The sequence below is a fragment of the Dipodomys merriami genome, unplaced genomic scaffold, assembly GCF_024711535.1.
Source record: "Dipodomys merriami isolate MVZ:Mamm:240054 unplaced genomic scaffold, mDipMer1.0.p SCAF_81, whole genome shotgun sequence".
Taxonomy (NCBI): domain Eukaryota; kingdom Metazoa; phylum Chordata; class Mammalia; order Rodentia; family Heteromyidae; genus Dipodomys; species Dipodomys merriami.
The window spans coordinates 757,229-781,385 of NW_027206413.1; the positions used below are offsets into that span (position 1 = coordinate 757,229).

General features: G+C 39.4%; 1 protein-coding gene across 16 annotated transcripts in view; it reads right to left on the minus strand.

Annotated features, from left to right (window-relative positions):
• LOC138819658 (protein PRRC2C-like) overlaps positions 1 to 24,157 on the minus strand; it is a 75,452-nt gene that overhangs the window by 14,430 nt on the left and 36,865 nt on the right. For 14 of the 16 annotated variants that reach the window (XM_070011139.1, XM_070011142.1, XM_070011138.1 and 11 more), the window contains exons 16-25: positions 20,694 to 22,934; positions 17,938 to 18,146; positions 14,810 to 14,964; positions 13,072 to 13,924; positions 12,750 to 12,835; positions 8,612 to 8,797; positions 8,228 to 8,479; positions 6,658 to 6,750; positions 3,089 to 3,190; positions 1,035 to 1,236 (exon numbers count right to left, since the gene is read on the minus strand). In XM_070011139.1, coding sequence (XP_069867240.1) covers positions 1,035 to 1,236; positions 3,089 to 3,190; positions 6,658 to 6,750; positions 8,228 to 8,479; positions 8,612 to 8,797; positions 12,750 to 12,835; positions 13,072 to 13,924; positions 14,810 to 14,964; positions 17,938 to 18,146; positions 20,694 to 22,934 — 4,379 coding nt within the window. The remainder of the gene's footprint in view (positions 1 to 1,034; positions 1,237 to 3,088; positions 3,191 to 6,657; positions 6,751 to 8,227; positions 8,480 to 8,611; positions 8,798 to 12,749; positions 12,836 to 13,071; positions 13,925 to 14,809; positions 14,965 to 17,937; positions 18,147 to 20,693; positions 22,935 to 24,157) is intronic. The other 2 variants (XM_070011132.1, XM_070011143.1) reach the window with 2 other exon arrangements.

The following is a 24,157-nucleotide window of genomic DNA, read 5'->3' on the forward strand; positions in this document are numbered from 1 at the left end:
GTTTGTCTAGCTTTTTGAGATGGCCCTAACAATGCTTTCTGTCTTCATTCCCACTCCCCTTGACCAGCTGATCGTACATGTACACTGAACCTGGCTTTACATATAAAATGTCATTAGAAAAAATAAATTACTCCCACAGGTTTAGGCAAATGGTACCTTTAAATTTGATAGACTGTAAACTATTTAAACACCGTGCCATTCTGTGATCTAAGTAGCTGTGTATATATGAAAATGCAAATTAAAAGGTAAATTTACAGAAAAATTTAGAAGATATTATTTCTTTTCATCAATGCCTGATCTAGTATCTGGAGTATGCATGAGGATCTAGCAAAATCTATTTTAGTAAGCCACCAATAAAATGTTTTTCATACTAATCCAAATTCTGAGAGGGTAAAGGAGTAGTTTATAAAAGAAATGATAACTATTTCATGTTTAATGAAGATTATAGGAAATTCTAAATAATCAAAGATATTTAAGCTGAGATGCTGCTCAGTAGTAGAGTGCCTACCTAGAATGCTTAAGACCTTTAGTTTTTTTTTTTTTGGGTACAGTAGTGGGGCTTGAACTCTGGGCCTGGGCGCTGTCCCTCAAGGCTAGTGCTCTACCACTTGAGCCACTGCGCCACTTCTGCTTTTTTCTTTTTGCTTATGTAATGCTGAGGAATTGAACCCAGGGCCTCATGCCTGCAAGGCAAGCGCTCTACCACTGAGCCACCTTCCCAGCCCTGCTTATGACCTTTAGATTCAATCTCCAGTATCACAAAAAGATATTTAAGCATGGGCACCAGTGGTTCATGCTTGCAATCCTAGCTACTCAGGAGGCTAAGATCAGAGGATAGAGGTGTGACGTCTGGGCAGGAAAGCCCACAAGACTCCTATCTCCAAAATGCTGGAAGTGGAGCTGGGGCTCAGAGTGGTAGAGCTAGCCTTGAGCAATATAACTTACAAACCCTTAAGTTCAAGGCCCTCCTCTCCTCCCCCCAAAAAAGAAAAAAAAAAAAAAGATTTAAGGAAAGGGTATAAAAGAAGTTCTACCAGACAGTGATGTTGTAGGAGTGACAGAAGCCACAGGAATCGGAGGCACGGACGCACTAGAGAATGAATTGTAGTTAGCAGGGCTTGGTCCACTAGTGCTACTGCTGACTCCAGCTGCCATTGGGGGAGCTGTCGAGGTTACTGGAGACCCCTTTTCCCTTATGCTCGGAGAATTCTCCCACGCTTTGCGTGCAGATTCCATCTGCAGTAACATAGATATTTATAACAATGTTAACATAAAATATAACCCTATGATTACATTTTTCATTTGCTCCTTTACTCAAACTGAGACAATCTACCAGCCCTCTAGTATTTTGTTCTTGTAGCACACCTCAAATTAGACATAGTTCACGTGATCAATAGCTACACATATCTAATAAGATGGAGCATACAAGACAATTATCACAAATATGAGCATACTTAATAATAAAAGTGTGCATATTTTGATGATTTTTAGCAGAACCAGTGCAAAAATTGGGTTGAAGATAATCTCCTTAAGACTGAGTTGTAATGGTTTATATAAGCAATTTTTTTTTTGTTGTTGCCATTTCTGGGGCTTGAGCTGAGGGCCTGAGTGCTATTCTTGATCTTTTAGTGTTCTACTACTTGAGCCACAGCTCCACTTAGGGCTTTTGGATGAGTTAACTGGAGTTTAAGCATCTTGTGGACTTTCCTGCCCAGACTGACTTTGAGCTGTGATCCTCAGATCTCAGCCTCCTGAGCAGCTAGGATTACAGGCCCAAGCACTGCCATCTGGCACATTCAATTTTTAATAGCACTGTTAGGAAAGTGGGTCTTTGAGGTACACATTTCTGAAGTTTTAACCTACTTTAAAAATTTGAGAAATAGTACATATTTTACTCTATTTCCTGTAAAAAAAAAATACACATACTACTTAACCTTTTCTTAATGACTGCCATAATTACACATTCTGAAGAGAAGCCTAGGGCAGGAAGCTGCAGAGTGCTTGCTACAAGCACAAGGTAAGAGTTCCAACCCTAACATGCCAAACATTAAACTAAATCATTTACAACAAACTAAAATGTTCTATTTCTGGCTTCAAGCAAACTAATTAACAATATTTAATTGCATATACAGCCAATGAAATCCAAACAAAACCTTTTAATAATTTATTCACTTCTCAGAGAGATGACATAAAAAATAAAAATAAATGGAACCAGAGGAAGTTTTAAGGTAATGCAACTTAACTGAATGACACCAAATGAGTGAAAGGCAAAGTTTGAATAGGGATTTTACAGAATTGGCTGGTTTAAAAATCATTACAGAAGATAATACATCTGCTTATGTGGCATTCTATTCTAATGATAAAAATCATATACATTTTAAGACTAAAGAACACAGGTTGAGACATTCATTCAACTGGAAAAACAACAGTAAAAGCAAACAGGAGTTAGTAGCAAACTGTTAAGTGACTGGTGGCTGTAACCAGGGATGACACAAAGCACAAGTTAGCTATATAAAATTCCCCATCTCCAAGTCTGAAAGTTATTATGAGGCTTACGACTCAAACAGAAGAGTCCAGAAACCAACAATGTTCACATGACTAAAGACTTGGTTTTCTTTCCTTCTCTTGAAAGCTATCTAAATTCATTGTCAAACAATGCATCAGAAAGACCAACTGTAACAGAAGTCATGTTAATTTGCTCAGATCATGAATAAGCACCACAATTCATATCCTGTTTTTCTTAAGCTCTTAACCCCAAGGCAAACAACTTGTTTTAACTGCTCTTTCATCTAATATTTGTCACTACCCTGTATTATTCCAATTCATTCATGACTCAGGAAAGACAAAAACAAAACAAAACAAACCAACATTCTTACCATTATTATTTATTGGAAAATAAATCACAAACAAGAAATGTCCTGTATTTTAAAGACAGCACAATAGGGCTTGCTTTAAACAAGAGGGTGTCAAACCACTGGTAAGTGGTGTTAAGGGTTAGTAAGATTTTAAAGTATAAAGTCTTTCTAGTTTACGTACTGGTGCATGCAATCATTAATAATGGACCTTTTGAGATGTACGTTGTACATACCTTAAAGGTGAGGCTGAAAGTAGTGGGAGGAACGGAAGTGAGGCTGGAGCTCTGTTGTGCAGCCTCCCTCTTGGGGAGGGGCAGAGTGCTGGGCAAGGGGACCTGAAAAGGCAGGCGACAGGTAGGTATCACGCTAGCTGTGCTATGTACGGATGCCCACTAAGGAGAGGGCGACCACAAGGCTGTGGTTTTCAGCAGAGTCAACAGGGATACTAATTTACACCATCTGTGGCACGACAGAACGACCTACAGTTAATAATTATGGTAAAGTTACAAAGAGAAACACCTGAGGTGATGCTGCTCACATTTAACGTGTGTGACTCACCCAAGACTGCTGCTAAAATGTTAAATTTTTGATTATGCTTGTCAGGGTTAAGACCTGAAATCACGTGGGTCTAACAAGCTCCCAGGTGATGATGCTATTGCACGTCCAAGTGCCAAGTGTGTAGTAGCAAGGCTCTAAGGAATACTATTTCACCATAGGTTCTACCATGAGTACTGAATCTAACACTGGAAATACATGATATTTATCTCTTTGTTGAAATGCCACCTTCTGAGAGCTATATTTAAGAACAAAAGTAATTCTTGGAGTATAGATTATTCTTATGTCTTTATAACAAGAATTGTTCTACTAGTATTCTAATTAATAACAACAATTATGGGAAACCCACTCACTGCCCATACATATGTTTTCCCCCTTTTCCCTCTATTATCTTGGAATTTTATTGCTTCCGTTTATCTGTTTTTGGTTTACCCAGCTGTTCAGGAAAAAAAATGCTTGAGTTTTTTTTTTTTGGGTCCGGTCGTGGAGCCTGAACTCTGGACCTGGGCGCTGTCCCTCAGCTCTTTTTTTCTTATGTGGTGCTGAGCAATCGAACCCAGGGCCTTGAGCATGCAAGGCAAGCGCTCTACCACTGAGCCACCTTCCCAGCCCCAAATGCTTGAGTTTTTTTTTTTTTTAAATTATCATTCTGAGATACTATGGACTAGCTCATAGAGAGCTTTCACAGCCTGGATTACTTAATGTAGGTTCTTTTAAGTATCTAAATTATGCTCTATTATAATAAAAATGCCACTTCCTTTTAAATCTTCAGGAAAACAAAAACAGGTAATGGGTAATACTATTCAGTAAGTATCAATTAAGACAGTGAGAAAAAAACTGTATTAAGCATCAGTAACAGAAATAAACTGAAATATAACTTAGTTAAGAAAACAAAAAGTTATGTATAAAGTTGAAAAGAAAAACTTCAAAAGGACTTAAATTTTTCCTATGTGAGACTTTTGACTACTACAGTAAGTCCAGAATCCCTGCAACATACGGCATAAGGCAAAACTGAAATAACTCTATGATGTTCCATGACCCAAACTTAACAGTTCTATCTCCAAACATATCCCAAGTATGCTGCTAATAATTAAACTGCAGACTATTTACATGAGACTGGGTCTTGTTCCTCTGGTTGTTTTCAATGTATAAGCCATGCATTTACAGAACATGCACAAAATATTAAAATGATCATATGTTCATCCTCAAGACAAAATTTTCAAGGTTCTGGGAATTTTTTTTCTTCTATACTCACTTTTTTTTTTTTTTTGGATTGGTTGTGGGGCTTGAATTCAGGCCCTAAGCATCATCCCTGAGCTTTTCTGCTCAAAGCTAGCACTCTTATCACCTGAGCCACAACTCTACTTCTAGCCTTTTGTGGTAAATTGGAGAAGAGTCTCATGGAATTTCTTGTCTGGGCTGGCTTGAAACCATGATCCTCAGATCTCTCTCAGCCTCCTGAATAGTTAGGATTACAGGCATGAGACATCAGTGTCTGGCTATCCCCACATTTTAATAAATATTATTTCAGATGGTTGAGAGAAGAAGCATCATATACTTTTTTTTTTTTGGCGAACTGAATGTGCTACAAGTATTTGATTTTTTTTTTTGGTTGGTCATGGAGCTTGAACTCTGGGCTTGGGCGCTGTCCCCTCAGCTCTTCAGCTCAAGGCGAGTGCTCTACCACTTGAGCTACAGCGCCACTTCCGGTTTTCTTGTGGTTTTATTGGAGATCAGAGTCTCACGGTCTTTCCTGCCTGGGCTGGCTTTGAACCGTGATCCTCAGGTCTCAGCCTCCTGAGTAGCTAGGATTATAGGCGTGAGCCACCGGTGCCCGGCTAAGTATTTGATATTTTTAAAATGAGCAAATTATACTTAATTTTTTACTGTTTCAGTATTTAGATAATCTAGGAATTGATATTAGTATTTAAAATGAAGGGACATCTTCTATTTCCTAGGTTTTCTACCACACAAGGAGTTAACAAAAAATATTCAAGCCACTCAAAAAGATATGTTTGGGAGGCCTAGTTTGACACATCAAAATTTAGTATCAAAAACTGGACGAAATGTCACAGCTCTTTTGCTCTTAACATTATGAGAAAGTATCACTCATTCTTCTCCATTCCATTAAGTCTTTCCACTGGAGCTCCAAAATTGGATTACATGTACATCACTTTTCTAAAATTCCGTATACTTGCTATTAGAGGAAACAGCATGGGGAAAAATGCAAGGCCAAAGTTAAGATAATTATATTCAAAATGATAAAGTTCTTTGTGAAAAACCTTACAATATGTACATGTAAAAGATACTTTTGAAAATTAATATTTTAAGTTTAGTCTCATAGCTTTTGAATAGAGGTTTGTATTTCAAAGATCAGCTGACAATATTACTGCAACATTTTTCTTCTAAAGGACAGCTGCACGTAAATTACTTCTAAAGCGCTGCTCTTAAGTTATACTGTTATTAACATTTTTCAGTTTACAACGTTTCTATCAGTGAGCTGGACAAAATGATAAATTATCTTAACTATTCTTCTTTTGGTACTAGTCTTAGGGCTTGAACTAAGGGGCTAAGCACTGTCCCTGAGCTTCTGTGTTCAAGGCTAGTGCTCTAGCACTTGAGACCCAATTCCATTTCTGGCTTTTTGGCGGTTAATTGGAGGTAAGGGTCCAACCTCCTGAGTAGCTAGGACAACCACTATGAGCCAACTGTATGAGACTGGCTGTATAGCTTTTACCATAAACTTCAACTATAGCATGTTTACTCCGAGAGACTGGGATTCAACTTACAATGGGATTCAACACCACCTAATATGAGAGTATTTGAGTTTGGAAGTAGTTTTAGATACTTCATTATAGCTCAACATAACGTACACATATATAATTGTACACAGTATAGCTCAATTTTCATAGCAGCAATGTTGGCAAAGACATAAACTGAAAAAGAAATAATAACATCTTTGGAAAGCTGACGATTTCAAGGAAAAGTAAAAGTTTACTTTGCCTGGCACATGCTCAAGAGGTATAGCAATTTTCTCATAAGCAGGCCTTACGTCAATCACCAATACTGCTTCAAAACAAGGCCTATTTTTGATTATTGTTATGACTTATAATACAATGCTTACAGAAACAAATTTACTATCAGTTTTTCCCTGGTAAGTCAAATATTGGACATAATAGTAGTAAAAGACCTGAGGTAACTTCAAGATTCCTAGCCAAACTTGTCAAAATCTCAAGTGATTACTTACATTATTAACCAAAGTATCCTCCATCTTTGTACTATTAGTAGCCACAGTAGTAGGCAGAGAAGAAGAAGGTGTAGTATAATCTGTTACAGACTCCTGTGGAAGAAGAGTAAGAGAAAAAAAAAGAACTTTTTTACAAAGTGAACAAATAAAACACATTTTTAGTGATAGCCCTAACAGTAACATTGTTTTGGAAGAAAGCAGTGGAGGGCAAATAGTTAAGACTTCGTTTAAAACTAAATTCTCAAACAGCAGTGGTGATATATTCATATGCTGAATAACTTTATTACTGAGCCTTTTCATATTTAAAAAATGCACTGCATAGTACTAGGAGGTCATTAATAGTACCAAATATTTATTTTCATGTTAAATATTTTATGCATTTCCCATACTTATCTATAGGTTATACATTTTGAATTATATGATGAGATCAAATCTATATTCCTTCTCATGACTGTATGTACTGGAGTGAACACAAGATGGCAAACAGAAATTTGCCTCAATAAATATAGTTGTCCTGTTGGTATCTATGGCAAACTAGTTTCAGGACCCCTAGACATCAGAATTTGTTGAAGCTTCAGTTGCTTATATAAAATATGCACACATTCAAGTATACCTTCAATAAATCTCTACAGATTACCAGTGATGCCTGATACACATACTCACACACACACGCTCACACTCAGAATACACTTAGTTGCACTATTTCGTTTAGGAAATAGTCAAGGGCAGAGGATATATCTCAGTGGTTGAGTCCTTGTTCAATACAGATCCAAGTTTTGTTTGCAGGGGTGGGGAGGGGTGATTGTGATATGCAGCTGGTTGAATTCATGGATGGTGAGCTCACAGATGAGGGCAGACCATATATTAAAAGACATCTATCTTTATTCAATTTGGCCCTTAAATCCAATCAACATTTAGTGTTTAACCAAAGAAACGTAATGGTTCCACTCATGAAAGACAACTGGCCCAGAGTCCAAGCACCACAACCAAGGAAAAAAAAAAAAAGAGAAGACAAGACAGACAACTGGCTGTATGGTAGTTGGTAGTTACTATAAACTGGCCATTTTCCTCACTTTTAGCAAAATAAAAAGTAGCTTAGAGCCATTCTAGCAAAGCCTACAAACATAACAAAAAAGATTCCCATTTCATGTAGACATTTTCCAATTGAAGCAACTCAGTACAAAGGAATTTCTACAAAAATTTACTACCAACAATTACATATTACAGATGGACACCATGGAAATCTACTTTGTATCCAGGTGCTGGTGGCTCATGCTATTCAGCAGGCTAAGACATGAGGACATGAGGATCCTTGTTCAAAGATAGCTTAGGCAAACATATCTCAGACTCTCATGTCTAACTACCAGCAAAAGAGCGAGGCCCTGAGTTTAAGAGCAACTACTACGATGGTCCCCTTCCCCACCCAAAGGAAGAACATCTACTTGGCAGAATAACTCAGAGGCTCCATGCTTATCTGCCTCAGCAAAAAAAAGTACACTGCTGTTATTCTGGTTTATTTTAGATATAGCCTGTACATCAAGTGAACTGGTAATCCACACATGAACCTTACCTTTGCATTAGCACTGTATTCTGCAGATGACACAGAGATCATTGTTCCGATTTCAGTAGACATCTCAGAGACTGCTTTGGTTTCCTTTGTTGAAACAGGATCTGTGCTTCTGACTGTAGGAGAGCTGGGCTTCTCTTGCCCTTCTGGCTCCACCTGTTGGGCGTCTTTTACTTTTCTATTTTTGAGTGATCTTTCCTTTCCAATGGGACCAGGTTTATGTTCTTTGTTTTCTATGAGATTCAAATCTGGAAGCTAAAATCAATGTTTATAAGACGGACTACCATGTGAAACATTTATTAAAAACCCAATTTGATTTTAAAATGGTTTGCTTTCTGTAAGTGCAGTGCAGTGGTTTTCCTGCAGTGATCGTAAGATTATGTTTACCTTCTGGGCTTTGATAGGTCCTGCCCGTGGCGGTTTCTGCCGCTGCTCTTTAGGCTCAGCTATCTTTTCAGATTTTTCAGGAAGCACAGGGACTACTTCATTTTCACCACCATTTGAAGCTGGAGCACCAAACTGAATCGTGTCAATTCCAATTTCAACGCTACTCTCTTGATTATTCTTTGTCCCCTATTGTAAGAATATTTAAAATCTGTTATCAAAGCAATGTTCAGATTTGATTGAAAATGGTTTATGCAATACTACCATATAAAACAGTACAGCAGAAGTTTAATTTGAATATTAACTGACATCAATTGGCGTTTTAGGGGAACATTTCCTGAAGCACTCTTGGCTTGTAATAGAAAACGAATTATGAAAACTAGGAAAAAAATTTAATGTGTAAAGGCCTAGATCTTGTAAGTGTGGTGATCATGAGTGAATCATAGCTTCAAATCGTTTCATCCCTTAAAAACAACTGTAAAAGCAACAAGTACACAAAGATACTATGAAACAGACAAAACTGTGAAGAAAAGCAAGCAAGGAATACCAGTGCCACTTAGATCTTGGAAAACAAAATCAATTCAACAAGTTACTGAGTACAGTCTTTGTGCTAGGCAATGTAATTTGGATTCAAGTGATTAAGAGACAAAACAAAAATCTCTAAAGAGTGTTGTTAGTTCCTGAAGAGAACATATTGATACTGAATGAAATCCATAGGAAGTGTTTCAGCATAAAAACACATCTACCATAAACAAATACAAAAAGGGCCATGAGAATGGAGTACAGCAGCATTAGTGACAGAGATGGATGGCACAGGGCTTCATTACAGATTAAACCAGGCACAAAGTTCAACTACAGTTTTGGCCTATGGCTACTTTGGTATTCTTGAACTTAATGTGATTAGACGCTACATTGCAGTCTATCAGTTTCGCTTTACATTCACTTTCAAATATAGGCAAATGTTGATCTAAGTTTCAATAAAAATGTCCTTTTCTCCTGGTCAATGTGGAAATCCTACAATCAGGTAAATATAAACTTATTAGTATTAAGAGTAACATGCTGGGCTGGGAATGTGGCTTAGTGGTAGAGTGCTTGCCTAGCATGCATGAAACCCTGGGTTCAATTCCTCAGTATCACATAAACACAAAATGTCAGAAGTGGCGCTGTGGTTCAAGTGGTAGAGTGCTAGCCTTGAGCAAAAGCATCTCAGGGACAGTGCCCGGGCCCTGAATTCAAGCCCCAGGACTGGCAAAAAAAAAAAAAAAAGGAGTAACATACTGTAGTATATTCATGACTGTGAAAGCTTCTGTACAAAATAATTAAGACCTCATTCATAAACAGAAAAAGGTTTAGCAACTATTAAGACAATTTTTTAAGAGCACCATAACCATTGAAATAAAAAATGCCTATAAATACAGAACAAATAATGACTCTACTTCATTAGAGTCATTCAAAAGAGTACCGTTGAAATGCTTTCTTTCTACCTTGTGAAATGTCAACTCTGATTTGAAAGTTCAACAATTTTTTTCTATTAAGAACAAAAGACAAAAAAATCATCTTCTGAGCCGGGCGCTGGTGGCTCACGCCTGTAATCCTAGCTACTCAGGAGGCTGAGATCTGAGGATCGCGGTTCAAAGCCAGCCCGGGCAGGAAAGACCATGAGACTCCTATCTCCAATAAACCACCAGAAAACCGGAAGTGGCGCTGTAGCTCAAGTGGTAGAGCGCTCGCCTTGAGCTGAGGGACAGCGCCCAGGCCCAGAGTTCAAGCCCCACGACCGACCAAAAAAAAAAAAAAAAAAAAAAAAATCATCTTCTGATCATAAAGATGAACAAAAAAAGTGTGGAGGAACTTCCAAAACATGTAGGTCCCATATGGACTAAAGGTCAGGGCAGAAACATCCCGCACGGTAATGCTGCAGATGTCTACAAGAAACATCTGTGGAAAAATAACACTCCAATATATCCTTCCACTGGCACAGATGAGCTGAAGGTGTGTTTAAGGAACAGTCTCTAGGATTAATGTAACAACAAAAGTATGAAAGTTCCTGAACAGTAAATCCAGTGATTTGATACTGGTTGTGCAGAGTTCTCTAAAAAAGTTTAATACCGAAAGAGGCCTACTCTGGACCAGCTATATCTGAAAACCAGAGTGGCAGGTGAGGTGGCATCAAGATTTTTTCCCATGCATTTGAAAAACGTTTTTTATTGTTATTATAAAGGTGATGGACAGAGCGGCTCCTGTTATACAGGTCAGATAAAAAGTACATTTCTTTTTGAACATTATCACTTCCCCTTGCCTTCTCCCAGTTTTTCCCTCCCATGGCCTCCACCCAAGTTGTAGTTCGTCTTCAAGAGTCTAGTGAATATCACTGCTGACATTTGTTCACCCTGTGTTCCACAATTTCTGTCCCCCCTTCCCCTCCCCAAAAAAAGACAGATAAAAGGAAAACAACAGCAACGAAGGAAAAAAAAACCTCTTTTCATCATTTTCTTGAGTTCATTTTGATGGTATTTTATATGATCAAATACACATAGAGCCGGGCGCTGGTGGCTCACGCCTGTAATCCTAGCTACTCAGGAGGCTGAGATCTGAGCATCTCCTGCCAGCCCGGGCAGGAGAGACCATGAGACTCCTATCTCCAATAAATCACCAGAAAACCGGAAGTGGCGCTGTAGCTCAAGTGGTAGAGCGCTCGCCTTGGACAGCGCCCAGGCCCAGAGTTCAAGCCCCACGACTGACAAACAAACAAACAAAAAAACAAACACATAGATACTGTGCCTGAGAATAACCTCCTCTGGTCTCACTGTATGTGAATGTCTGGTCTCACTGTATGTGAATGTCTGGCTTACTTCGCTCAACAATGCTATAAAGAGGAAACAAAATCTTAAATCTTTGTTCATCCTCCATCTACTGGCCTATTCTGCTGTGCTCTGTGTTCTTTTTTTATTTTGTCGGTTGTGGGACCTGAACTCTGGGCCTGGGCGCTGTCCCTCAGCTCTTCAGCTCAAGGCTAGTGCTCTATCACTGGAGCCACAGTGCCACTTCAGGCCTATTCTGCTTACGTGGTGCAAGGCGCACTCTACCATTGAGTCACCTTCCCAGCCCCTCCTGTTTTACTCTTATAATGACAGTGTGTTCTTAAGAAGACATACTTAAGATAACTGACTTTTGTTTTTGGTCAGTTCTTGGGCTTGAACTCTGGGCCTGGGCATGGTTCCTCAGCTCTACAGTTCAAGGCTAGTGCTCTGCCACTTGAGCCATAGCAGCACTTCCTGTTGAAGGTAAGAGTCTCATGGACTTTCCTGCCAGGGCTGGCTTTGAACTGTGATCCTCAGATCTCAGCCTCCTCAGTAGCTAGGATTATAGGTGTGAGCCACTGGTGCCTGGCAATAACTGATTTTTTTTAAAAATAAGTACCATAGTGTTTATGAAAGTCCCATGTTTCTAGGTAATAGTCTCATGGGACTCATGAGGCTGTGGGTACTGTGGTACCCATGGCCCATCACTGATGTCTTTACCAAAATGTTATGTAAAGTCTCCAGTGAACTCCATATAGTCACCTCAATCCAGTGACTTTATCACATGACTTCTATCAGCAGCAGCATTTGACATACTTCATCTATTCCTTCTTAGATAAACTCATCTTTCTCTTTAAAGAGAAAACGTAGGGCTGGGAAGGTGGCTCAGTGGTAGAGTGCTTGCCTTGCAAGCCTGAGGCCCTGGGTTCGATTCCTCAGCACCATATAAGCAAAAAGAAAAAAGCCGGAAGTGGCGCTGTGGCTCAAGTGGTAGAGCGCTAGCCTTGAGCTGAAGAGCTGAGGGACAGCGCCTAGGCCCAGAGTTCAGGCCCCACGACTGGACAAAAAAAAAAAAAAATAAAGAGAAAACGTGGCTTTTAGGATACTTATCCAATCACAGAGGTTCTATGTCTCCTATACCTGAGGTGGAAAAGCCCCAACACTGACGTTTTGATTCTCTTTCTGAACTACTTTCATAATCATTGTTTTTTGATGGTCTCATCCAACTCTATACAAATTCCCATTCCCAGACTGATTATTCCTTCTGTACTACTTTGGTCCTTTGCCACTAATTAGCATAGCTTCCCACCTCTTCCAAATGCCATTATGTCCATTCCTACCTCTGATGAAGTAGCTGATCCAAATGATGTTAAGGGTTTATTCCATGCACTGACTGTAGGTGGCTGCAGAGGACTAATTGGACCTACTGGAAAAAAAAAAAAAAAAGAAAGAAGGAACGTGGCCTTTAAAATTTAAAAGTGAATAATTTCCATTCCTTTAACACTTCTTTTTGGTAATAGTCAGGCAGTTAAAAAAAAAAAGGACTGTCACACATAAAGTTGTTCTTAAAAGCAAGTTCCTTGGCCAAGTTAATTACATGGACTGAAAAAAGCTCAGCACTTCCATGCCGTTATCCACCCCACAATTCCGGGTTGCACTTACATTTCTTAGAGATGTCATTTAGCACAGCTGGAGGGGCCACTTTATTATCCCATAATTCAGCTGTAAGAGTGCTATGTGATTGTGGGGTCTGAATGGATTTTCCTGGAGCTACATAATCTGTGCCATTGGATGTTTGAGCTGAAGGTAACCGAATTGAAGGTGGTGGTTGTTTTGCAGATGGTGTTGAAGCTTGTAGTGGGCTCTGAATTGGTTTGTGGGTCTGTGCCTGAGTCGGGGCTGGAGCAGTTGGGGCTGGGGCTGGGGCTGGAGCTGGGGAAGGGGATGCAGCCGCGGCTGGGGGAAGTGGGACTGAGGTGGTGGGGGCTGAAGCTGGGGAAGTTGGGGCTGAAATGGTTGGTACAGATGGGGTTGGCACTGAGGTTGGAGGTGAAGCTGACGTTGGGGCTAGGGCTGAAGCAAGGACAGGAACTGAGGATGAGGCAAGAACTGGAACAGAGACTGTGGTTGGAGCTGAGGACGGGACAGGGGTTGGAGCAGGGGCTGAAGCTGGAGGTGAAGAAGAGGCTGTGGATATAGTTGAAGTGGAGGTTCCTGGAGCTGAAGCTGAGGTTGGAATAGGAGCTGAGGTTGAATTTAGGACCGGAACTGGGGTTGAAGCTGGAACTAGAACTGAAGGAGATGCTAGAACTGGAGCTATGGTTGAGGCTGGGGCAGAAGCTGAGGGTGGAGTCAGAACAGAAACTGAAGTCGAGATTGGGACTGGAGCTGTGGTTGCAGCAGAGAGAGGAGACTGGATTTGCTGGGTCCCTGTAGCCTGCTTTTTGGCAAATCTTGGAGGAAGCTTGGAAGTCTGATTTCTTCCTTTGTCACTTGTATTCTTTTTGTTCCAGACCTGTAAAATTGGTGGGAATCATTTAGGTCAACTATATAGCTAAAAGTAACAGTTCATGCATATAGTATTTAAAAGATCTTTTTACTAGCTTGTATTAGATACTCATTGTTAAGGTTGCTAATAAGAATCCAAGATAATATCCACATATATACACCATATATTTCAGTGTTTACTCTAAATTCTGAGATAAAGGATGTTTGTAATAAATTTGGCATTAAAACTTGGCTTGGGCTGAAATAGTTTACAATATCTTTAACTCACTTTAGCCACAAAAACAAAACTTCAGAGTATGGCTAGTGTTTTACTATAGAGTACGTGCACTATTCTTAATAACTTTAAATTCCCTCACTTCTGAAAGTATCTGAATCTAAGCGCTAGGAATTCAATTGACTCAAATATGTACTTAAATAGCTATGCATTTATTACTATTATTTTTGCTGGTCCTGGGAGTGGTCTCTGAGCTCCTTTTGCTCAAGGCTAGCACTCTACCACTTGAGCCACTGTGCCACTTTAAGAGACTCAAGACTTTCATGCCTGGGCTGATTGATTTTCAAATCTCAGCCTCTTCATTAAGCTAGGATTACAGGCTTGAGCCAATACCACCCAGCTAAGCTGTGTATTTGAATAAGCTAAATTAGATTAAATGGGAACTTTTATATACTAAGAATCTATAGTTTTAATAGTAGCTCATGGCATTTGTGTTTAGATTTCCAAGGTCATCAGAAATTATCATATAGCAAATAAATAAAATACACCTAGTTTATGAGTTTAAACTATGAATATAGAAATCACTCAAAACTTGTAATAAACACAAAAACCTGAATCGTTTGTATACTATTCTTTAAACAATAATCTACATAACTAACAACTGATAAAGCTTTAAACCTGTATGACTTGTTCTTCCTTCTTCCGGCGTTCCTCATCCTGTAAACGTTTTTGTTGTTTCTTAGATACCACTTCAGTAAAACCATCATCATTTAAATTTGACTGGGGATCTTCAACCACTGTGACTTCAGGATGATCATCAATTATAACAACACCTGCCAGTAGGAAAAGCAATTTAATTAATACTTTACTCATGTTAAATGAAGTAGAAATGTTTGTCCAATAGCTAAAATAAAAGCTAGAGGTCTAGTTCTCATCATTTTGGGGTATAATAATGTACCCTCTACCTTGTAAGATGGGTGGCAATTCATTAGTAAGATTTAGAAAGTTTCAGAATTATGAAAAATTCATTAAGTCCTAAAACTATATGCTTTCAATAATATTTTGGTTTTTCCTTAAGCAATAAAAGTTAATGTCTAGGAAAATAAATAAACAAAACACCCCAAACACAAATTATTACATGACTTAACTCTTAAACATCAGATCTAAAAATTTTTTTAGTGCTTTACCATATTTACACCTTACCATTCTAAGAGGTAGCTTATTCCTTTTTACAAAGGATAAATAAGCTCTAAGAAGCTGATTTACTAAAAGTAAGGTGACTAGTGTAGCTACCCATATAAATTTTAATGCTTGTATTTACAAGGACCCCTATATAATTTGTAGTTGTTAAAATGTCACTATAAAGTGGCATAGATGTACAAGAATTAAAATCAACTTAATGGCGGTAAACTGATTGGGGGTGGTGGTGACTCAAATGTTTGAGTCTTTGCCTGCTTAGCAGGCTAGAAGACGAGTTCATCTCTTAGTAACACACACACACATATCACATAAAACCAAAAATATTTGAATCAGGATAAATAGTATTTCAAATAAAATCAGCTTAGTTTAACAGATATGATTTTTTTTCCCCTGGTTGTGGGGCTTGAACTCTGGGCATGGGCGCTATCCCTCAGCTCAAGACGAGTGCTCTACCGCTTGAGCCACAGCTCCACTTCCACTTTCCCAGTGGTTTATTGGAGGTTAGAGTCTCAAGGACTTTCCTGCCTGGGCTTGGTTTTGAACCGTGATCCTCAGATCTCAGCCTCCTGAGTAGCTAGGATTATAGGATTACAGGTGTGAGCCACCAGCAAACAGATATGATTTTTGACTATAGTTTTAATTATATAATCCAAGAGATTTGCCTTTTTTTTGTTTTGTTTTATGCAGCTCTTAGGATTGGATTCAGGGCCTGGGCACTGTCCCTGAGCTTTTTTAGCTCAAGGCTAGTGCTCTATCACTTTAAACCACAGGTCCCCTTCGGATTTTAAGGTGGTTAACTGAAGAGTCTAACAGGTTTTTCCTGCCCGAGCTGGCTTTGAACTGCCTTTGAACTGCGGAAGTTCAGACCTCAGCCTCCTGAGTATCTAGGATTACATCAATAAGCCACTGGCAATGATTTCTCAAGAATTTCCATGCTTTTTTGGTAAACATACTGAACACTCACTCACATTCAGGTAGACTAAAGGAGCATGAAAAAGGTTTCCATCCTTTTAAAATTACTGTCATACCGTTTCTCTAGTAAAGCTTGACTTAAAAAGAAAAAGCAGCCAACTGATTATTAATATCTAAAATGTACTTCTGCTTTTAAATCCTTTAAAGAAATTAACTATGACACATACTCATTCCAATGTAAGTGTTACACGTCTAACATTTTAAAGATCACTATCATGGGACATTTAACAGAATTGTTAGCCTACCTAAGATACCAATAGCACTTTACCCCAGCTTCTTAGAACTGAAAATGTTTCACAAGCTGGGAGCCAGTGGCTCATTCCTGTAATCTTAGCTGCTCAGGAGGCTGAGATCTGACGATTCCAGTTCAAAGCCAGCCAAGGGCAGTAAAGTCCATAAGTCTCATTTCTCCAATAAACCATCAGAAAACTGGAAGTGGTGCTGTAGTTCAAGTGGTAGAGCACTAGCCTTGAGCTGAAGAGCTGAGGGACAACGCCCAGGCCCAGAGTTCAGGTCCCACAACAAAAAACCCAAAAAACAGAAAACCCAAAACTTTCAGAGAGTATATGCTCCCTAAGAAAACAAGTTACTCAAGTTGAGTGTTATTCCTAGCATCCATTCTCAAAAGTTTGGAGTAGAAATGACCCAGATGACACTGAGGACCACACTTTGAGAAAGTGGTCCAGAAATAGTGTCCAAAGAATTGACTAAATTACTCTTAATATTTACAATTACTAAGTAGAACAAAAATCCATCTATAGCACTAATACCAAAATAACTATGCTAACTCAACTTTCCCATTACTATGATATGGGCTTAACTTTAAGCAAATCAGTAAGTCAATTTTAAAGTATTTTCAGTTTCCATTTCACCTGTAATAATGGCAGATTGTACATTTTAACTGTATAAATGTCTATTATTCATGGATATTTCTTATCCAATCTTCTTGTTATTCTTCAAATTTGACAGATGATTTCATGATTTTCCTAAAGTACTTACCAATAGTAACACTGTCTCCCATTCTATCACTTATTCTCTATGGTTATCTTAGAAATTAATTTTACCAAGCACACAATTTGTTGTGTTATATTTCTACCCTTTTTGGTAGTGGTACTGGGAATTCAGAGCCTTGGGTGTGCCTACAATGAAGCAAGCAATCATCCACTTAAGCCACAGCCCATTTTTGTTTCATTTTTCAAACAGTTTTGCATGGATACCTGTAATTCTCCTATTTACAACTTCTTTCAAGATGGGATGATAAACATGTACCATACCAAGCAGATATTCTACCTTCCAAGTAGCTAGGACTACAGACATGAGCCACAGAGCCTAACATTTTTTTTCCTATTTTAAAGAATAAAACAATACAGATAATTACGTTTTTCATGCTTTTTCTTAACAAGGTAGGATGGGTAAAATTTTTCATCAAAAAACAAAAACAAAAAACAGTAAAACCTTGTGGGATTATTAAGCATTCAAGGCTACACTAAGAGCTGATATAATTTTAGCTTGCGTTAAAACAGTGTTTCCTAATCAGCTTTTATCATCGTCTTGTTGGATGACTGACTTCTTATAGTATCCCCCTAAATGAAACAAACCTATGGAACCATGACATACTTGGAACCATGACATACTTGCGTAATTATTGAGATCAAACTGTGATAAAGCATCTACTTTCTCTTTGGGTTTTTTAGGAGCAGGTTTGGTGTCTTCTCTTTTCTTCCCAGTGGCATCTTTGAGATTCTTTTGGCCTGTACCATTAGGTGTTCCTTCCTGGTGGTGTGAAGAACTGCCATTGACAGAATCACTACCAGTAGTGCCTGCAGACGGGTCATCAAATGGCCTACGAAGAAATGAGACATTAATCCTAACAAAACAAAAACACTCTTGATGATTCCCCAAGATGAAAACAGCACTGCGATAATAGATTCCAAATCTAATATTAACAAGTCAGAGCAACTTTTTAAAATTATTCTTCTTTTTTTTTGTCCATCATGGGGCTTGAACTCTGGGCCTGAGCGCTGTCCCTCAGCTCTTCAGCTCAAGGTGAGCGTGCTAGACCACTTGAGCTACAGCTCCACTACTTTTTTTAGTTCTTTTCAGCAACTAAGTTCCAGAATTCTAAATTACTTCAGAAGATTTTTCATTACATCCATTTTGTAAATCATTATAAATCAACCATTTAGCACTGTTCATAGCAGAAAGTTTCTGCAATCTTATCAAGTTTGAAGTATTTAGAACTGGATCCTCCCCCCTAAAGGTGGGCAATGTAAGAAAATAAAGCTTAAAAATCAAACCAAACCAAACCAGCCAGCATCTGTTTACACAACATGTGCAGATACATACTGAAAAACACTGTCAGGTGTGTGGTACAAGCCTGTTGTGCCCATGCTGCTTGGGAAGCAGATGTAGGATCATGAAGGCTGGTACAACAAAATTAGGGAAACACTACATCAAAACACCACAGGAACAAAATAAATGGGAATATGGTTCAAGTGGAAGAAGCCTTACCCAGCATGCTCCAGACTTGGGGTTGAATGCCTAATGCTACCTTCCACACTTTAGCTACAGAAATATTTCACGTCACAAACCTAATATATTTCTAGTTCTTGTTCTTTAACTAGTAATTCTCAGGAATGCTTTAAAAACAATTCCAGACAAAAATAAATGACAGAGTGGTTTACTATTGATTTTCATGTTAGCTTATATTACACTACAGTAAAAGATGATATACATTTTCAAAGATCTGAAAATGAATTAGCATCATCATGTAAATAGGATTTGTCTTTACTACAATCAGCCACTGTTTTGCACAGGTTCAAAGCTGGATATAGCATGTACCACTAACACCCAGCTTGTTGTTAGAGATGGTTTATCTTGCTTAGACTGGCCTCCTCCCTCTATTCTTTATGTTGCAGGGATTAAAAATGTGCCCTACCCACCCAGTTTACTCAGTATTGTTTTTGTGTGTGGTGTTAGGGTTTGAAGTCAGGGTCTTGTGCTTACTAGGGTGGTGCTCTGTTACTTGAGCTATGCAGCCAGACTAGCGTTGGGTTGGTTATTTTAGAGATGGATCTTCTAAACTTTTCTGTCTGGGCTGGTAGTCTCAAACTGCAAACTTTCAGATTGTAGCTTCCCAAGTAGGTAGGCTAAGAGATGTGAGCCATTGGTACTTGGCTCAGGACAGGTATTATGCTGCTATCAGACTTTTATTAAAGGGATGTGCATATTCTTAGGTAAGAAGGTATTCAGGAAATGCAACTGGCCATTGTTATGTCTTTGAACTTTCTCTGAATTCTCTGAAAAGTAAAAATACTTTCCACTACCAGAATGTGTAACTAGGAACTGAACTAATGTATTTCATAAACAAACCTCAGTTCTGGTTGTAAATCTAGGAATTTGGTCTAAAAACAGGACCTACCATAATACTTGCTTACTATATACCAGGTGTTACTACAGGTGTACCAAGAATAATCACTTGATGTTCTTCATAAATCCTTATGAACACTATTATTTTCTCCCTATTTTACTCATGAGGAACCAACTACAAAGTAGCAGAGTCCAGATTTCAACAGAGCCATTATGAACCTCATGTGTCAAGTTTGCAATGCCTCCTCCTTTTCCAATACTGAAGTTTAGCAATTTAAAAACCACCACAGGGGTGGGAAGGTGGCTCAGTGGTAGAGCGCTTGCCTTGTTGCATGCCTGAGACCCTGGGTTCGATTCCTCAGCACCACATAAGCAAAAAGAAAAAAAAAGCTGGAAGTGGCGCTGTGGCTCAAGTTGTAGAGCGCTAGCCTTGAGCTGAAGAGCTGAGGGACAGCACCCAGGCCCAGAGTTCAGGTCCCACGACTGGACCCCCCGCCCCCTTCCCCCCCAAAAAAAGAAAATTAAAAACCACCACAGACACTGGTGGTCATGGTGGTTGGGTGGGATTTGTTTCTTGGGCTTATCATGTTGGATTTCCAGAAGGGAATATAATGTGGGAATATAATTTATCTTTAAGGTTCAATTTTGACTCCAGACAAACAGCACATAGTAATGGAGCATAATTTCACATTAGGTCTCAAAGGACATTTGGTACAACACCAGAGGTTTATAAGGGAGCTCATAAGGAATAAGATAGCCTACCAAATGAAGATACCGTATCTCCCCTCCCCCCATATGCACTTTTTCAAAGTTACAAATTCCCATGAGGACTCCTCTGAAAGGCGTTTCCTTTGCAGATTGAAGATTCCCCATTTAACCTCTTTGTTAAGCACCCTTACATTTTGAGAATAGAAAAACACTTGAGGATATCTCATCTTCATTGGCTTCTTGCCTAATTCAACTAAGAGTTCTACTCTTGGCTTATTTAGTAGTACACAATTTTTATATCCAAAATACTCACCCTCTCTTCCCACTTTTTGATGGTGGGCCATTTCTTCTTTCATTCCTAGGACCTGAAAAATTCCTTCCTGATTTGGGTGGCCCAGTGTTTCCACGTCGATTCTGGCGATCGATTCCAGGTCTCTGACTAGAAAAGCTTCTCTTCGCTATGTCTCTCTTTGGTGGAACAACATTCTCCCCAGTCTTTACAACTGCCTGTGTACTCAGATCCGCATTTTTTTTCTCACCCCTCTCTCGCCTCTCATTGAAATCGCTGCTTTCAGAGGCTGTCTCCCACTCTTCATTTGCCTGATCGGAAGAGTTCTGATTAGATAAATCTGGTGTCTTATTCCCAGAAATATCCCCAGAAGCACTAACTGGCTCTTGAATGACACTACTCATGGTGCTGCTTGTGGGCACTGGGACCTCATCTGGCTTTGAGGCTGCCTCCCGCTCTCGAAGCCGTCTGAACCGAGGCGGCTTGTCCTGCCTTGGTGGTCGGGTAGGGCGTTGCCTTCGAGGCCTTTCTCTAGCTGGGTCAAATTTTCGCTCAAACTTCGGAGGCCGTTTATCTGCTGGTACAGGAATAAACTGCTCATGTCTTCTTGTCTCTCCATCCTCTGTTTTAGGAGCCTCTGCTTGCCTTGGATCCCACTGATTATCCCTATAAGCAGGTCTCCTTAGGGTAGAAGGGCGTGAAGGACGGCTTCCTGGGTCCCTCCCACCACGTCTGAAGGTGCCCCCCCTGCCTCGCCTGGTTGGCTCTCCTTTAGGTAGGAAGCCTGGTTTAGGTTTATCATCGTCCCTTAAACAAGGCTTTTCTAGTGGCCTGTTATCTACTCGGACGTGACTTTCAGGTTTGAAAGAGGACTGGGGCTTTATGGATTTTTTGTTCTCAGATCGCTCCTCTCTTTTGGGCAGTTTGCCTTTGCTTAAACTGTCTTTGTCACTTGCACTTTCATGAACCTCACTGTCTGTGTCAGTCTCTGAACCCCGCTGCCTCCTCCTTTTGGGGACAACTTCAAAATCAGAACTCTCACTTCGCGTTTCACTTTCTTCTCGCTGTCTGTGAGGGCCTGAGGGCACATGTTCTGTTCGGGGCTTACTGTCTCTATATTGAGGATAGTCTCGCGCATGCCCTCTACCACCCCGGCCACGTCCTCCGTAAGAGCCTCTGTAGCTTCGCCCTCTTGAATAATATTCACCTCGTCCTCGGCCTCTATACCCTTGATCTGGAAACCAATCTCTGTCTCTAGCTTCTTTCCAATAGGTCCTAGGGGGCCTATTGGAAACTACTGGTCTTGAGTCCTGTCGAGGTCTATCTGTAGCAATATCTTTGCTGATGATTTTCTCAGGCTGTTTCTCTTCCTTGGAGGTTGGTGCCGCAACAGTTTGTTGGTTTGCAGTTTTAACTGTAGGCTCTACCTGAACACCAGTCGCAGGTTCCAAAGGCTTCTCAGTATCTTGAGAAGGCTTTTGAGCCAAAGCTGACGTTTCTGTTGAAGGTACTTTCTCTTTTTCCGGTTCTGGCTGTACTGATGGAACTGGCTGTGGTGGAATTGGCGCGGGAGGTGGTGGGGGAGAAGGGAGATCTTTTTTTTCAATCTTTTCGGGTTTAACCACCTTTTCAGGAAACTTCTCAAGCTTTTCCCCTTCTTTCTCTTTCCTTTGTTCGCGTTCCTCCTTCATATCCCTAAGTACAGGTTTTTTAATGGGACCTGATCTTCTCACAGGTCTATCATTACCTTCTTCCCTTCTATTGGAAGATGGCCTTGGGCCCCAGCGAGTTTCTGATTTAGATTTATATACTTTTTCTGGTTTTGGTCCTTCAGAGGATCTTATAAAGCCTTCCTTCCTCGGCTTCTCCTCTGGTCTTTCTGACGCCTCTTTTGAATCAAGACATCTGCTTGTTACTTTAGGAATGCTTACAGATGACGGCTCATTTCTTTGCTCCTCTGACTTTTGGGTATGGCTAGATCCATGGGAAACACTTCTTTTCCGAGCAGGTTGACTTTCTAGTATGGAGATCCTCTCATCTGCTGGAGTAGATAAGGTCTTTTGATCAGGTACTTCAAAGCCACCAGACTGATTATTTGTATCAGTATGGTGAGGTCTGATGTCTTCCACAGATCTGCTTAAAAACTTAGGCACTTCTGTGTCATCTGGTGGTCTGACGCAGTCTGTTTTTGGATGGGCTTCCAGCTGACTGTGTTCCACGGGGTAAGCAGCAGAAATGTGCTCCTGCTCCAATGCAGTTTCAGGCCTACGATGGAAGCAATTCAAAAGCTTAATTGACGTAACAATCTTTCACATATGCAAATATATAGAAAAATAACCAGTCCAAATTTAAAATACAGAACTATGAACCTTAATCATGATGAGTTATCTTTGGCATTTTGATAGGAAAAAATAGAGCATCATTATTCACAGTAGCCAAGTGGATATGGTCCAAACATCTAGCTACAGATTAAAGAGTAAGAAAAATGTGGTATATACATAAAATGGGAGTGTTAAATTACTCAAGGATATAAAAAGGAATGACTGTCAAGCTGGGTGCCTGTGGTTCACTCCTATAATCCTAGCTATTCTGGAGGCTGAGATCTGAGGATCAAGGATTGAAGTAAGCTAGGACTGGAAAGTCCTTGAGAGTCTTGTCTCCAATTAAACAACCAAAAATGTGACTCAAGTGGTAGAGTGTTAGCTTTGAGCTAAAAAGCTCAGAGATGGCACCCAGGCCTTGAGTTCAAACCCTCAGAACATCCCTGTCATATACTACTAAAGACAACTACCAGATGACCCCGCTATAATAGGGAATATTCAATTATAGCACAGGAGGAGAAAAAAAAAAAATACACCAGGGGCTGAAGATAGGTGAAAATGGTGATGATGCTATTTCTTATTTTATTCCAATGTTATAAAATTTCAATAATGAAAGATAATGTTACAAAGCTCTGTTATAGAACACTGGCCTTATACTTGCAATACTATATTGGAAACTCACAAGTTAGACCTAAAATTATGTGGGGTTTTAAAAACTTATCAATCACAATGCATTATACTCATAAACTGACATGTTGAATGACAACCCCTTCATGGAACTATTTAAAGATAATAAAATCTAGTAAAAAACTGTAAACCTTACCAAAAAAGACTAGTTTCCACCTAGAATTTAACTCTCCCAATTAATTACAACTCATTATAAAATATTATACTTAAAAAAAGACTCCACAAAAGAACAATTATATTGTTATAGCTTACTATAGGTTACCATCAATTGTTTCTGTAAGTACAAAACAACTTCATAAATTAGCACATCTCCTTAACTTGTGGTTTCAGTAATTTTTCTTAAGATACTGACCATTAAATTTCTACCATTTCTTTCTACCAGAAGAACTGTATCAACACTATAGCCAGGTTGAATAAGCATGGTAGATACAAATAAACTTCTTTATACATAATCTACAATATGTTTCAGTTTGGTCTGAA